The sequence below is a fragment of the Leucopleurus acutus genome, assembly GCF_964270905.1.
Source record: "Leucopleurus acutus genome assembly, chromosome: 18".
NCBI lineage: Eukaryota > Metazoa > Chordata > Mammalia > Artiodactyla > Delphinidae > Leucopleurus > Leucopleurus acutus.
The window spans coordinates 7074503-7091680 of NC_139160.1; the positions used below are offsets into that span (position 1 = coordinate 7074503).

A 17178-nucleotide genomic window follows, 5' to 3' on the forward strand; every position below is an offset into this window, starting at 1 on the left:
GGCTGCCCTCTTAGCATTTTGATGTTACCCACAACTAGGTATTTCAGCAAGAACAGGGGCGAGATTCTTGTCAGAGACTCTGATGGGACATACTGATCCTTATTTAAAGTTGCTAAGCCAGTCATTCTATCACTTCTAAGGTAGGGGAAGGGGACGATAACATTACTAATTATTTCGTCTAATGGTAGGATGCCACTACTCCCAGGCAGGATGATTATTTAATTTTACCTTGCTCTTCTTTGGATCTAAAGATAGGCCCTTGCCTTTTCCATTTAACTCTAAAGACCTTTGAACTTGAAAAACTTAAAATATTTAATTTATCTTATGTCTAACTCTAAAGACCTTAAAACTAGATGGACAATGGCACTCTTTCAGAGTATAGGGACTACACAATTTTTACAGATTATATTAAAATACTATCAGTTGAACTTTAAATATCTCATAGTTCTTTGTCTAGTTTATGGTCAAGTTCTGAAAATATTCTACTGATTTTCAAAACACTGGAATACAAAAAAATGTGATATAGTCCATGCATTCAAGAAGCTTATAGTTTAGCTAAAAATATATACATATTTTATGTATTATATTGGACATCCCTTTCTATCCACATATAAATCCTGCAATTAAAGCCTCGCTGAAGACGAGTTCCCAACTAAACTATAAACAAAAGTCCTCAGAAACAACAAACTGGAGGATAAAACCCTCAAGAACTTATGATAAATATATAGATACAGTTTATCTCTAATGAATTGAATTTTCTATCTTTCAGTTTTCTTTTCTGTAACATTAAAAAAAAATTCTGGATAAAATGTAACAAATATCCTGTTTATATATAGGTGATCTTACCAGAAGATAAGAGAAATACCTAACAGCCAAAAAATAAATAAAATACAGCTGACGGCATGGCAGTCCTTGAGGGTTTCCAGGGCTCGAGATTTAAGGAGCACAAAGTGAGGCCTGCGACAAGGCCTTAGGCCTACAAACGTCAAAGCTGAACTGAGACTGGCGAGTGAAGCCAGGACTCTCCAAGGGCAGACTTTAAACTCGCACGTGGAAGAAACAAGTGCGTCTGTCCATCTGAGCCTATGTTCTATATGTGTGGAGTAAGGTACAAGTCGCCCCCAGAAACAGTAACCAGGGCCTGCACTCGTGTGACTTGGGATTTAGTTTTATACTCCCTTAAGTGAAGAAATTTACCTAAAAGTGGTCCAGGCAGGTGACATCCTGAAGGCACCTGGCTGAACCCAACACAGACCCTCTGAGGAGTGACATCCCCCTAAACAAGCCCCACATTAGAGTGACTCAAACCTTGAAGGGACAGTCTCAGCTTTGCCACAAACAAGAGCCAGCAGAAATAACCAGAAAGATAAGGCTCCAAACAACTTCTGATAGTAGAACTATCAGCTATGAACTATAAAAATGAACGTTTAAAATGGTTAAAAGCGTAAAAAAGAATTTGAAACAGAAGAAACACAAGTCTTAAGGAGTGTTAAATAAAAACAAATCCATATTCAGATAATCTATAGTGAAACTATTTAACACCAAGACAAAAAAGAAAATCATAAAAACAATGAGAGAGAAAAGAGAAGTTATCTACAAACGACAATTAGACTACTCATGCAAACCAGAAGGCACAATCCTCCTATCACTAATGTCATCTGCAAAGCAGAGAGAGAGTGGGGCTGGATATAAGGAGCTGAAGTGAATATAGAACGAGCAGAGGGATAGCACTAGGGAACAACAAGAGGAGGAGATAAGAGAAGAAGGGGCCACAGTTAGGGGAAAAAAAAAAAAAAGAGGAAGGAAAAAAGCATAGTACAGTGTAACAGAAGCCAAAAGAAGAAAGATGGTAAATACTATCAACTGTTACAAAAGTTAAACACCTTAACTCTTGAGAATTTGGCATATTCCATTTTAAATTAGGAAGCTGTCTTCAAGAAGTCAGTCCCATACTGCAATGAATAGAGATCCAGGATTTCTACTCATTAAGGAAGGAGAAGCAGTGAATGGCAACACAGGGAGAGTACACATCACAGCAGTTTGCCAGAGGAAAGAAGAAGGGAGAAAACAGTGGTAAAGTGCAGCAAGGCAAATATTTCTTTCAAGGAGAACAAAACTGATGTGTTATGATTTCATTCTGACTTACCACTATCTTGTTCCCATTCCTTAGTTTATCTCTAATGAATTAAAATTTCTATCTTTCAGTTGTCTTTTCTGTAACATAAAAAAAAAAAACAAACGATAGAAATACCAAGTTTTTAGGCACTCATTGTAATAAATACCTAGGATTCCAAAATAAGATTTCAAATGAATGACTACTGAGTTCTGCAAAATAAGACAAATGCTTCCTAGAAAACTTACATAAAAGAAATAAAATAGCCAAATGGAATGGATGTCCCCTCTTGGGACACTTTAGGTGAGAATTTAAACCCTGGAAAACACCTGCACCCCGCCCTCACTCTCAGATGACCTTGCTTGCTTTTCTTCCCTCATCTAAATAATCAGGAGAGAACCTCCACAAGCGCTCACCTCCACATCTGCCCACTTCTCTGCGTCCACAGCCTTTGTAACTAACTGCCTTCCCTCCAGCTACTCTGAATCAGCTATCCTGCAGCCGCCCCACCTGTACACTGGATCCTGCCTCCTCTTGTCTACTCAGGGACATTGCTCCAGTAGTGCCTCTTTCTCCCAGGCATCGTCAATCTTCCCCTTTCTGCTGCAGCATTCTCATCAGCATACAAAAGTCTCGGAAACAACAACAAATTTTGATTCCACTTCCCCAACTACCACTCAATTTCTATGCTCCCCTTTTCAACAAGACTCACTGAAAGAACTGCACGCATTCATTGTTTTCAATTCCTCTCTTCCCATTCTCTGAACCCACTCCATTATTCTCCACCATTCCACCAAAACCACTCATCATGGTCACCAGTGAGCTCCATGTTGCTAAATCCAATCCAATTCTCAATCCTTATCTTACTTAACCTACACGCAACATTTGATAAAGTTGCTTAGAATCTTTAAGCTTCAATTTCTTCTAAAAAAAAATAGGGATGATATTAATAGTACCTATTTTAGAGGGTGGTTGTGAAGACCAAGAAAAAAACCATGTAGAGAGTTTATTAGCATAGTACCTGGTTCCCAGTTAAAAACTCCTCAATAAATGTCAATGACTATGGGTAATCAGCACTGCTCCCTAATTCTTCCCATAGTCTAAATATAGAGTCCATCCCACACTCCAGAAACAGAATTCTGGAAGAGAATATGACTCCAGAATGTTTAGAAATGAGTATAATCTCAACCTGCCAATCATACTCAGCAATAACCTACTCTACCATATGAAGAATGACCTTAAAATTTCTTTCTTAAAATTCCATACTTGCTGATGATTCCTAAGTAACCACTACTAATCCCAATCTCTCTTAAACTCTGGTTCTCATTTCCAATTCCTATTCAACAGCTTCATCTAGATATTTAATTACCTGCTCCAATTCTCTCATTCTCTTATATCATTAATCACCAAATCCAGTCCATTCTACCTCAGTAATGGCTCTCACACCCATTTTACAAGACTGTAAGCTCAGGAAGGCAGGGACTGTATCTGTTTCCGCATCCCACCGTATCCCCACCATAGTACTGGCGCCCAGCATAGTACTTGGCATACAATAAGCGCCAGCATCCTAGGTTAAGCTTTCCACAATGTCCGCATTATTTTTCTGATGGTTTCTGGAGGCCAAGGTCTGTGCTGGGTTTTTTTTTAATTACCTTTATACTTTCCACAGGGCCAAAAATAAAGTTGAGCACATGATGAATGCTCATAAAATATACGTTGGATAGAGCAATAGTAGTGTTTTTCTTCCTAAGACTTTAAAACAATTTTACAAAACAATCTCACCATGATGTACATTTTACAGAGGTGAAAAGTGAGGCACAGAGAAGTGAAATTAACTTGGAGGACCACTCAATTAGTGGTGGAACTGATACAAAAGCTTGCTCTCCTACCTCCCAATCCCAGGAAAATTTCCCAGAGCCTAGGTGAGATACCAGTAAGGATGAGACGGCAGTTTACTGTCTATCGGTACTTGACCTTGGCTTTAACTGATCTTTTCCCAGTGCAAACTGGGATTTAATATGCGAGCAGTTACTTAATCTATTAGGGTACCCAAAGAAAACATAAAGCAACAATTTTAATACCAAGTCAACAAGAATTTCTTCTTTGCTGAAATGCTACAGAATAGCACAAATTTGATAAAAAATCAATCATCCTATCTATCTGTATACAGAAACACTCTATGCCATTTCCCTTGGTTCCAGATGCAATAACGTTAGAGAGCCTATCAGAGTTCTCTTTTTCAACCTGTATGGGATAAGCCAAATGATTATTTTCAGGCTTGTGTATCCTGTTGCTACTGCCATATCTCCCAAAAGATGTAACTTTAAAAGACCTAACACATTTATTTTTTAAGTTGAATAAAGAATACTTTATTGAATATAATCTATGTCAAATACTGTTCCAATACAGAAAATCTTAGTTTCATGGCCTCAGGTCTCACCAGCACAGATCATTTTTAAATGGCCTCATTAAAGAGAATGTGCTTAATAAATTTACATGGGAAATATTATTAAATAATTTAATTAATACAAGATACCTTTTAACTTAGGACACTAAGAATGATCTGGAGGCTTCATCTCTTTGGAGTTTAATTCTCATATTGCCAGAACCTCCCATTATAATCCTACTTTTGTAGCTCAATTTCCTCATACTTAAGGCAATAAATCTAATTCACTTTAAAAGGTTGTTCTGATTTATCCAAGCAGCTGCTGGTAAACAGGATCATGATTAAACCCAGAGGACACATGACATATAAGGTATAACTTCGAACAATGTGGAAAACCACCACGGAAAACCACCAGTGGTAATGGACATTACCTCACCGTACTGTAACAGGGAGAGAGGAGAAGTTTTGTGTTAAAGTCCATGAGGTGGAAAGGCAGACCCACAAGCAGGGCTACCAAACTAGTGGCTAACAATAAACCCAACAGATGCGTCCCGGAAACATTTTGTACAAAACAAGGTAAATTATACTTTCCGACTGGCCTACACTACAATTTCTGTGTGGTATTCTCAAAGAGAAATTTTTTTAATTACATTATTTATTTCATCAAGCATTTTCAGCTTCTTTATTCTCCTATCACCTCTAGTAAGAATTTAATCAAGTGGTTAACAGAACTATATATTATATGTTAGGATATATAGATAAATATCAAAATAGACCCATAGATACCACCAAGTATGTGTAGCAAAGTAACATGGCAGAGTGGATATAAATAAGACTCCTGAAGTTGAGGAGATCTGGGTTCAAATCCTGGCTCTGCCACTTTCTTGTTCAGATGACTTTGGGAAAATAACAAACTTTGTAAGCTTCAATTTCCTCAGCTTCATACGATTCATATGAATGAATCGTAGGATTCAAAATGACAGCTTCATACGATTTATTCATAACAATAGATCAGCAATAGTAATATGGGTACACAATACAAGTAGCTGCTTCAGAGGATCACTGTAGGTTTAAATAAGATAGTGCTTGTAAAACATAAATTGACCGATAACTAGTTATCATGCTCTTCCTAAAAATGACTGCCCACGGGCTTCCCTGGTGGCGCAGTGGTTGAGAGTCCTCCTGCCGATGCAGGGGACACGGGTTCGTGACCCGGTCCGGGAGGATCCCACATGCCGTGGAGCGGCTGGACCCGTGAGCTATGGCTGCTGAGCCTGCGCGTCCGGAGCCTGTGCTCTGCAATGGGAGAGGCCACAACAGTGAGAAGCCCGCGTACAGGTTAAAAAAAAAAAAAAAAAAAAGACTGCCCACTTCATGAGACTTGGACATTTAAAAAACCATATTCTCTCTGCCAGAGTTATTCAAAATGTTTCAGAAAACTAAGGATTTATATAGAATGTACAGGAAGGAAAAAAAATTCCTTAAGGAATTTTACAAATGAGGCTATGTCATTTTTAAAATTCTGTTAGTCTCTTACTATTTATCTGAGAGAACGCTGTAGTCTTTTATTTCAGAGTTGATGATTCACTTTACTTATTACATGCCAGTTACTGTCCTAAACATTAAATTTTCTTAATTAATTCCATGAGGTAGACATCCCCATTTTACAGACAGTGAAGCTAATGTTTAGAGGTTAAATAACTTGCACAAGGTCATAGAGGAAAGAGGTGTCAGAAGTAGAATTCAAACTCAGATCTCGTGGGCTCCAGTCAATTGTCTTCCCATTACACCAAGAATACCTAAGGACTATATCCACTTTTCACTATCTCTAGGTGGAAATTTTATTACTTTTGTTTTATAGGACCTGTAGAAGAAACAAAATTTTAAAAGGAAAAAATTATACAATTTTAACCTCCCATAACTTTTAACCCTAAACTTACAATCTTAATATTTGCTTATTCTATCAGCTCATGCACACATTCTGTGCTACAAACCTGTGTAAAGTTGACTTCATTAACATCTGCCTTACGTAGGTATCACTATGATGTTATTACTTGGTGAAGGATCTGTGGATTTGCTTATGTAAAGATTTTATTCTTAAAGTTTAAAACTGCTAATCCCATGATACTACTCAAGGTATTAAACAGAATTCCTTCACTAGTAGAACCCTGTGGAGTTGCTGGGTGTTTTTCCATTGTTGTTGATGATATATGTGGAAATGGGAATCTTTTCTCCCCAAGCAATATACAGTCTTAGATTTGCTTTTATTAAGGATTTCTGATCCACAGAGAAAAAAAAAAATACACACAATGGTTACACACAAGGGAAACTTTTTTAAAATTTAGTATGGAGGAAGGAGGTTTGGAGAAACATATTCTGGTCCATTCATCTTCCACTTTCATTGAGAATAATGATTAAAACAAGTATAAAAATAAGTCAGATCTGTGCTATGGGCAGTTACAGGAGACCAAAGAAAAAGAAATAATTGCGCTGGTGTTTCTCTAATGAGAAGTTTTCAGGAACGTGTTCATCAATGGGAAAATGCCAGCCACACTTTCTATTCAGTCTGAGCCACAGATATTAGATATTAGAGTTATTATCTGTGGCCACTGCCTTCTGAAATACATCATGGTGCTCTAGCAATTACGAACAGGTACTTCCTATACTGAAAATTATTCCCAGGACCAGATGGCTTCACTGGCGAATTCTACCAAACATTTAAAAAAGAATTAATGCCAATCCTTCTTAAGCTCTTCCAAAAAACTGAGGAAGAGGGAACACTTCCAAACTCATTTTATGAAGCCAGCATTACTCTGATACCAAAGCCAAATAAGGACACGATGAGAAAAGAAAACTATAGACCAATATCCTCAATGAATATGGAGGCAAAAATTCTCAACAGAATATTAGCAAACCAAATTCAATATTAGCAAACCAAATTCAAATACAACATGACCAAGTGGGATTTATCCTTGGGATGCCAGGGTGGTTCAACATATACAAATCAATAAATATGATACAGCACATCAATAGAATAAAAGATAAAAATCATACTATCATCTCGATAGATGAAGAAAAGCATTTGACAAAATACGACACCCTTTCATGATAAAAACCCTCAACAAATTGAAGGAACATACCTCAGCATGATAAAGGCCATATACGACAACAGCTAACATTATACTCAACAGTGAAAAATTGAACGTTTCTCTTCTTGAACAGCAACAAGATAAGAATGCCCACACTCTCATCACTCTTATTCAGCATAATACTGGAAGTCCTAGCTAGAGTAATTAGGCAAAACAAAGAAATAAAAGGCATCCAAATTGGAAAGGAATAAGCAAAATTGTCTTTATTTGCAAATGGTATGATCTTAAACATAGAAAACCCTAAAGACTCAACCAAAAAACCATTTGAAATTAATCAATGAATTCCCTAAAGTTGCAGGATGTAAGATCAACATACAAAAATCAGTTGTGCCTCTAGACATTAACAACAAAACATCTGAAAAAGAAACAAAATTATCCCATTCACATTGGCATCAAAAACAATAAAGTACTTAGGAATAAATTTAACCACGTGAAAGATCTGTACAATGAAAACTACCAGACTTTAATGAAAGAAACTGAAGGAGACACAAACAAATGGAAAGATATCCTACATTTATGGATCAGAAGATTAATATTGTTAAAATATCCATACTACGCAAAGCCATCTACAGATTCAACACAATCCATGTCAAACTTCCAACGGCGTTTTTCACAGCACTAGAAAGAAGAATCCTAAAATTTGTATGGAGACACAAAAGACCAAAAATAGCCAAAGCAATCATGAGAAAGAAGAACAAAGCCAGAGGCATCACACTTCCTGATTTCAAACTATACTATTGATACAAAACTATAGTAATTAAAACAGTATAAAAACAGACACACAGACCAGTGGAACAGAATAGAGAGCTCAGAAATAAACCCCTGTCACATAATAGTGACAAGGGAGCCAAGAACACTCAATGGGGGAGAGGATAATCTCTTCAACAAATCCTGTTGAGAAAACTGGATAACCACAGCGGAAAAAATGAACTTGAACCCTTATCTTACACCACTCACAAAAATGAACTGGAAATGGATTTAAAAGACTTAAAACATAAGGCCCAATACTGCAAAACCCTAGAAGAAAACACAGGAAGGAAGCTCCTTGATATTGGTCTTGGTAATGATCTTTTTAGATGACACCAAAAGCACAAGTAACAAAAGCAAAAATCAACAAATGGGACTACATCAAAGTAAAAAGCTCCTGTATGGCAAAATAAGCAATAAAAATAAATAAATAAAAAGGCAACCTACCAAATGGGGGAAAATATTTGCAAACCATAAATCAGATACGGGGTTAATATCCAAAATGTTAAGTAAATATATATAAAGAACTCATACACGTCAATAACAACAACAACAACCCAATTAGAAAATGGGGAGAGGAATTAAACAGACAGTTTTCCAGAGAAGACATCCAAATGACCAACATGTACATGAAACTATGCTAAACATTACTAATCATCAGGGAAACGCAAATCAAAACAACGAGGCATTACCTCGCATCTGTTGGAATGACTATTATCAAGAAGACAAGGGATAAGGGTTGGCAAGGATGTGGAAAGAAGGGAATCCTTGTGCACTGTTGGTGGGAATGAAAATTGGTTCAGCCACTATGGAAAAGAGTATTAAGGTTCCTCAAAAAATTAAAAATAGAACTACCAGACGATCCAACAATTCCACTCCCGGGTATATAACCGAAAGAAATAAAAACAGGATACTGAAGAGATATATGCATTCCCACATTGACTGCAGCTTTATTTACAATAACCAATATATGAAAACAATGTAAGAGACCACTAACAGATGAATGGATAAAGATGATGTGGTACACATATACTACAATGGAATATTATTCAGCCATGACAAAGAAGGAAACCCTGCCATTTGCAACAACATGGATAAACCCTGAAGGCATTATGCTAAGTGAGTTAAGTCATACAAAGAAGGACTAATGCATGTTACTTATATGTGGAATCTGAAAAAGCCAAACTTGTAAAAACAGCGAGTTGAAGGGTAGTTACCAGGGGCTGGGAGATGGGGGTGGGGGCAGGGAGTTGGGAAGATGGTGTTTAACGGTACAAACTTGCAACCAGTAGTTAAATAAGTCCTAGAAATCTAATGCACAGCACAGCGATTAAACACTACAATACTGCATCACATACTTCAGAGTTGCTAAGACACTATATCTTAATTCCCACCAGAAAAAGAAGTGATAACTATGTAACGTGGTAGAGGTGTTAGCTAAGGCTACTGTGATAATCCTATCACAATATATAAATATATCAAATCAACAGACTGTACACCTTAAACTTACACAATGCTATGTCAATTATATCTAAATAAAAATAGTGTCAGCTTTTAGCTTTAAACAAGAAATGTATTTCTAAATTAATGACTTGCAGGAAAAAACAAGGTATTTATTATACATACATAAAATTTTCAAGTCTGATCCATCAAAATGCCATTATATTTACTTTGGAACTTCCTATGACTCTTGAAACAGTGCTTTTTGCGGGGGTAACAGTCACCTTAATCCAAAACACCTGAGGGTGGCTACATCTGAGGAAAGCACTATATTGCTGTAGACCTTAGAAAAGAATCATCATCTAGTGTTTTTATAATGGGAATCATAAAATTATCTCTAACTCAGTGGAAAAAAATCCTGAAGGAATAAATTAACTACATTTCACAGTTCTTTAAATGCTTTTAGGAAATTTTAAGAGATCAACAAGCTAAATACATGATCACAGCTACTAACCAAAGGGATATTTATTTTCTATGATGCAACACTCTGGCCACAATATACAACTTCACAAAAAAGGGGACTGAAAGCCAGAAAGACCTAAGCTCAGCTCCTGGTCTAGCCTAACTTACAGGTCAAGGTCTCCCAAACCTCAGTTTCTTTACTTGTGGAATTAATGAAGCTACTCATTCAATGTTGGCTGAATGCCTACTATGTGCCAAACACTGTGTGAGCAGTGGAAGTTTGCTATTTGTTATTTGTTTTGAGTAACTAAAACCATGGTCCTTGCCCTTGCAAAACTCCTAATCTTGTCAAGAGACAAAGAAACACAACATAACTAGGATGAACACTGTTATGCGAGGGAAACCAGAAAAGGCTGCAGAGAAGACAAGCAGTTTAGCTGAGACTCGAAGAATGAATATGAGTTGCTTAGATGGGGACTGTGGTTATTCCTTGAGGAAGAACAGACTATGCAAAGACAGGAAGGCAGCAAAGAAGAAGAGAGACGTTTAATGCAGATGATGCACAGAGCATCAAGGAGATAAACTTCAAGCCTTATTGACACACTAGGGAATTTGCCCTTTAGGGCAAATTTAGGGAAAGGTTAGGGAACCTTTAGGGAAAGGTTAGGTTCCTTCAACACTAAGATTCAGGAAACTGGCTGTACGCCCAACCAGATGAACCCAATTTGTCCACCATTTCATCTAAAGTTGTTAGTCTTTTAAAGCAAAAAAGCTCTGATGCTGACATTATGAAATCTAAAAGAACCTGCTTAACTGATAAAATTTATCAGTTAAACTAAAATTTAGGACTAGCAGTAGATTGCTATTGTTTTGGTTACAGTAGTAAAACATTCCAAAAGCACCACAGATGACAAACGATACACTTCTGTTCTTTATCAAATACAAACCCTGTAAACACACGTGTGAAAATCATAAATAGGTATTAAATTTACATGCCCCCCAAAACAGTTTTTCATACTTTGTTCAAATAAAGCTTTACTCTCTTCACTCTGAATATCAATTAACTATAGAAGTACCTAAAGAGAATGTAAAGTCCCAGTTACCTGTGTTCTGCAGGCACAGGGGGCGGCCAAACAGCAGGATCTCTAAATGGTTCATCTTGACAGGACACAGGGAAATCTGGGGGCTTGTCGATTTTAAAACTTTCCAAAGTGCTGACAATACTTTTAACTTGTTCATATTCTTCCAATAATTCCTGCCGAACCTTAAAAAAATAGCCTTTATGCTACAAAATATTTATATAAATTGCAAATAACAAATTGCTATAGAATTCTAGTTTTCTTAATGTTGTTCAAAGTATGCAAAATGGGTAATTAAAACATAGTTTAAAAAAACAACTATTTCAAGTTACATAGGAGGCCAGGAATTGGTTTGAAGACATATATCTTTTCTTAGTGCACGTCGTTATATATCTTTCATGAAGAAATTCTTTCTACCAAAGAATGTGATGACCGTTAAGACAATTTAAAACAAGCAACTAAGTTAGTAAGAAGTTAACCATTCCCAGAAATCTATAATGTTATGCTAAATACTTTTAATATATTTGTAAATAGCTTCCTCAAAAATTGTCAGCCAAAATGCTGATAGGAAATCAGCATTTCCTATCCCCAATATCACAAAATACGAAATGACTGTCGTGAGCATCTGAAAGCCTGAAGTGGTGTAATATTGATACTAAGAATTACCCATTTCCAATTTAAATTCTGCCTCACCAAGGTCTGAATTCTTCTCGCCTTGTTTAAAATCTTTCAAGTCCTGGCTAAAGTTTATTTTGAGCTCAAAGGCAAGATTTTTCCCATATTTAAAAACCTTCACTGAGCACCAACTATGTGGAAATTCTCATGTTTTCAAACTTTGAGCCCAAACTAATTTTCAAAGACAAGCAGGTAATAGATTGAAAATTACATTTATAAATTAATTTTAACAATTTTAATTTTCTTAACCAGAAAGCACACTTTCCTATAAAGCAGAGCATAAGAAACTTTCCCTTAACTTTATCTCAAATAATATATAGAAAGGAACATATAAGGGAGTCACAGAACCAAAGAAAAATCTAAATTCAACTAATATATGCAATTATAGGCTACACTTAGAGAAATGAAATTTCAGAACCTAATAGAAAGAAACATAGTAGAAGTACCAGAACAGAAATGGTCACTATTTAACACAATTAAGAACAGGTCAAAAATATTTCCATGCTAGATCAATAAACAACTCTTGCCTGGCGCTAGGACGCAGGATAGAACACAACTAAAAATTTCAGCTTGAGTTAAAGCGAGTGTATTGCTCTCACTCAACATAATTTGGTTAACACTTAAGTTGGAAAATAAGCCAAATTTACCCTGAGAACTTAGTAAACCATCAATTTCTGACCAGTGGAAAACTTAACAGAAACACTTGAAAGGCATTAGCACATAAATGAAACTTCAAAGAAATGCCTGACTTTGTACTTTTAATTTTAAAAGGATTTTAAGTTTTAAGAGTAAGTGGGGAAATTCTGATTCAAGTTTTTATTAACTGTAATATTATATAACCAAGTTGTATAGTCAAGAGACACAGCAAATATATTAGTGTTTTTTATTAGATTACTGACTCCTTTGTATTTATAAGCAGTCTTTCAAAAGAAGAGGAAATCTTCTTAAAGGAAAAGTTTTATGAAATAAGTCAAAATTACATGTAAAATGAAAGGGGAAAGGGCAAGTAGAAATACCTTATTTCAAAAATTTGTAATCACACACAATTAGTCAACTGATCAGGGAAAAGAATTAAAAGTAGATTCAATTTGAATTAAATATCTTCAAAATATGCCTCATAAAATATATTATCAAAAGTATATAAAATATTAACTAGGAAAGACAGAAAACTATTCAGAGTACATTTTAAATATATTTCAGTATTCAGACAAATAAGAGCTATTTACAAAAATCTCAAACTAATTTTCTAACTCTTATCTTTCAAGTATAACAGACCGCTGCCCTCATTCACTGAATACTTGAACGTGACCTTACCTGCTGCCATTTGCCTTTGACAGCTGGGTCTCTGACTGACTGGCAATGTCTCTGAATCTGCTGTATCACCCCCTGGTAATATACCATTGATGAGTCATAATTTCCAAGAAGTGCATATTCTCTTCCTTTCTTTGCATTGTCACAAATCTCAGCCAAATTCATCTTTCAGAGACCTAAACATAGAATATGACTTTTTATTAAGTTTTCAGTACCGACTTTAGAGCATTTCTTATTATGATTTAAAAGATCTGCTTAAAACTACTTTGAAAGTCAAAATGGTCCTCTCACTCTTTGAGGTTATCTGAATGCATCTTATAATACTGAACAAAATTCCCAATTTTGGAAATACAAAGGAGATCACAAAAGAACACACAAAGAGATAATAAGGAGACAAATTACACAGCTCTGAACTATCGATTTATGTTACAGGTACATAAATTAGACACTAGTTCTCCTTGCTCATTTATAATTACTACACGCTGCAATAATAGTAAAGATGAACTTGCTTTATTTTAGTCCACCTATTCTTGACAATGTAAAAATAAATATATGAATAGCTCACATTTTCCAATGATATCAACAATTAAAACTGCATAAACTATTTCTCACTAAAACTATTTGGCCCCAAGAACAAAAAGTTAAGGAACTTTTTGACTTAAGGAACACATTTTAAAAGAACAGCCTATAGTTGTCCATGCATCGTTTGTATACATTTAATTGTTCCATACAATTTAAATCTAAGCAAAAACCTGTGAATTAAACTACCTGAGCTCTTTTTGCTCCTCATGTTGTAATCTTCTATGACCTTGTCATTTGTAGCTTTTTGTCTGTGCAAATAACTATCATTAATCTTTCCCCTTCTATAAGATGCTAGGAAAAAATATCATCTGAACCTCTGGTTTCCACCAAAGCCCTCCAGCCCAGTAATTCTGGCTTTTCTTCCAGGCTTCTCTAAAGTCTCCCAAGATCATCCAAGGCTTCTAAGCAAAGCTGCTTTCCACCGAAAACTACAAAGAGTAGGAAGTCCAGAGATACAGGAGAAGGACATCTTGGGAATGAGTCCAAATTGACCTACTCTTATTTCCTGGAACAGTAAACCAATGAATACACTTGGTAGAGAAAAATCAAAATATTTCTCCATGCCTTCCTGAGGGAATTAAATTTTGATGTGGGTAGCTTGGCCCTTCCTCTCTACTTCTTATCTATTCTTAAGGGGCTCAAAAACTCTTCCTCAAAATTAACTGTCTCTAGTTCTAGTCATTTCAGCTGACTCCAGTACATTTCTGAGAATAAAATTGTTTCCTTTATGTGTTTTGGCATATTATTTGCCCCTTCTCCAGGCATAGGTTCCTTGAAGGCAGCATCTATGTTACTTGAGAATCACACTGCAGCAAATAGTACACTACTGTTACACAGTAAGAAATGTCAACATTCAGTAGATCCACCCACAGAAAATAGGACAACCACGGAAAGCCTCCTCTTCAAATTAGAACAATTCTTCAAATTAGTCACTGTAAGACAAAAGCATTAATTCTGCTAATATGTACAGGTACACAAATACGCAGACTGAAAATACCTCGACGGAAAGCAGGGGTCAGCAAACTTTTTCTGTAAAGGGCCAGAGAGTAAATATTTTTAGCTTTGAGGGGCAATGGGCAAAATCGAGGATATTATGTAAGTACTTACATAATGAGACAAAAATGTCCACAATTTTTATCGACAAAATTCAAAATATTATAGTAGTAATAGTTGAGTACCACTTTCTGCAAAACAGGTCTGCTAATAAGAATGGAACTCTTTTGTGGGGGGATATTTCATGTAGTTCAGATTCAAAGTTACTGTTCCCTATCATCAAAAGCAATTGCAAATGTTCGTATGTTAATGCTGCTCTTTAATAATACTCATGCATTTCATGTTTAAAAGTGTCTTTTTACCCAGATAGGTACTGTCACATAATGATATCAAATCACAAGCATATGATTTCATCCAGCATATTCACTGTTTGGAAAGCATTTAAAGATTTTATTCTTCTCTTGATAATGTCTTTTAGCATGTCATTACATTGCATGTTAATCACTTCCAATTGAAGGGTAAGTGGAAGTATCTCAATTACACAGTTAAATGGATTTCATAATATGGAAATTTCCTTTGCACTTGCATCAAAGTAGTTTGAGCTCAAAAAAATATACTGAAAATCTGGGTGGGAATGGAGATCTCACTTCTTTGCTTTAACTTTTGACAGCAAGGAAAGCTATATAAAATAGCTTGGTATTACTTGTGATTCAAACATTAGTTGGCATTGAAATGACTTTTAGTTTTGCATATAAGCACTGTTTGGTCCTGTAATTTTCAGTTGATTCATAAAGAAACATTATTAAGTCTGCAGCCAAACTGATTTCCAAAGCCATTCAGTGTTCAGTAATAGTGGGTGAGAGCAGTTCCTCTCATTCAGAAAAATTTCAAATCAGCCCTTAGCTCAAACGATTACAATAGAACTTTACCACTACAAGCCACCAAACTGCTGTGTGGCAGGGGCAAGTCTATTTCTGACAAAGATTCATGGCTAAGTCCTCAAGAGCAACACTCGAGTCTTAAGACACTAATGCTTCCTTACTACATGATAGATTCAAATATTCTCTGCAAAACACCTGCTGATAAAAAAAAACAGTGAAGGGCTTCCCTGGTGGCACAGTGGTTAAGAATCCGCCTGCCAATGCAGGGGACATGGGTTCGAGCCCTGGTCCGGGAAGATCCCACATGGCACAGAGCAACTAAGCCTGTGCACCACAACTACTGAGCCTGTGCACTAGGCCCCACGAGCCACAACTACTGAGCCAGCGTGCTGCAACTACTGAAGCCTATGCACCTACAGCCCCTGCTCCGCAACAAAAGAAGCCACCGCAATGAGAAGCCCATGCGCTGCAATGAAGAGGAGCCCCTGCTCACAGCAACTAGAGAAAGCCCGTGTGCAGCAACGAAGACCCAACACAGCCAAAAATAAATAAAATAAAAAATAAATAAATTTTTAAAAAACAGTGAAGAGCCAACAACTTTAACCATGCTACATTTTCACAGCTTTGTAAATTTGTTCACCTAAGCCTTTTTCTGTTCTACACATATTTTTTGCCACCCCGAGTTTCAACACATCTTAACAGATTCCACTTCAGGTTGTACAGAATTCGTGTTTTCTCAACTTTTTATAAGTATTCCTGTCTGTAGCTATTCCACAAATACTATTCATTAAATGTAATTTTTCAGTAACTTCAAACTCAGCATTGACTTCTCAAATAAACACTTAAGCTGTTTTGGTAACATCTGTCAATTCATCAAGAGCCAAGGAAAACCAATCAAAATCATTTGCCTTGTTTTATTTAATTGATTATTGATGTCCTCAATAGCAACTGTTCTCACCAGAAGGCTAATAGTCACAAGCAAGTTTATTTTCTCCAGACACATTTCTTTGGCTGCTACAATCAAACAAGATTTACTTAAATTACCATTGGTAAATGACTTCCTTGTTTGGCCAACAAATGAGACATTCAGAAACTTACTCTGGGTGCAGCCTGATTTTCGTTTTTTAATTTTGTGAAGAAATTCTGCTTAAAAAGATATTCCTTTTTAAGTTTTCTAACCACTGCTTTCCTATGAATTGGGAATACCATGACGAGTGATTACTCTGGTAATGTCAGTGTAAATTGTATGTCTTTAGCACAGCTATAGTGTCATTGCATAATAATCAAAATGCTTTGTCATTTAGTTCGATATTCTACACTCCACTGTGCTTTAAAAGTATAAATATGTCAAGTCCATTTT

The 17178-nt window shown here is 36.1% G+C and overlaps 1 protein-coding gene across 2 annotated transcripts in view; it reads right to left on the minus strand.

Annotated features, from left to right (window-relative positions):
* Positions 1-13583, minus strand: part of KATNAL1 (katanin catalytic subunit A1 like 1) — a 62033-nt gene extending 48450 nt beyond the window's left edge. Inside the window, exons 1-2 of one of the 2 annotated variants that reach the window (XM_082859294.1) lie at positions 13366-13583; positions 11401-11561 (exon numbers count right to left, since the gene is read on the minus strand). In XM_082859294.1, the coding sequence (XP_082715420.1) occupies positions 11401-11561; positions 13366-13527 (323 nt within the window). In that variant the 5' untranslated portion in view covers positions 13528-13583. Of the gene's footprint in view, positions 1-11400; positions 11562-13365 lie in introns of those variants that run through there. The other variant, XM_082859293.1, reaches the window with a different exon arrangement.
* Positions 13584-17178: the final 3595 nt, after the last annotated feature.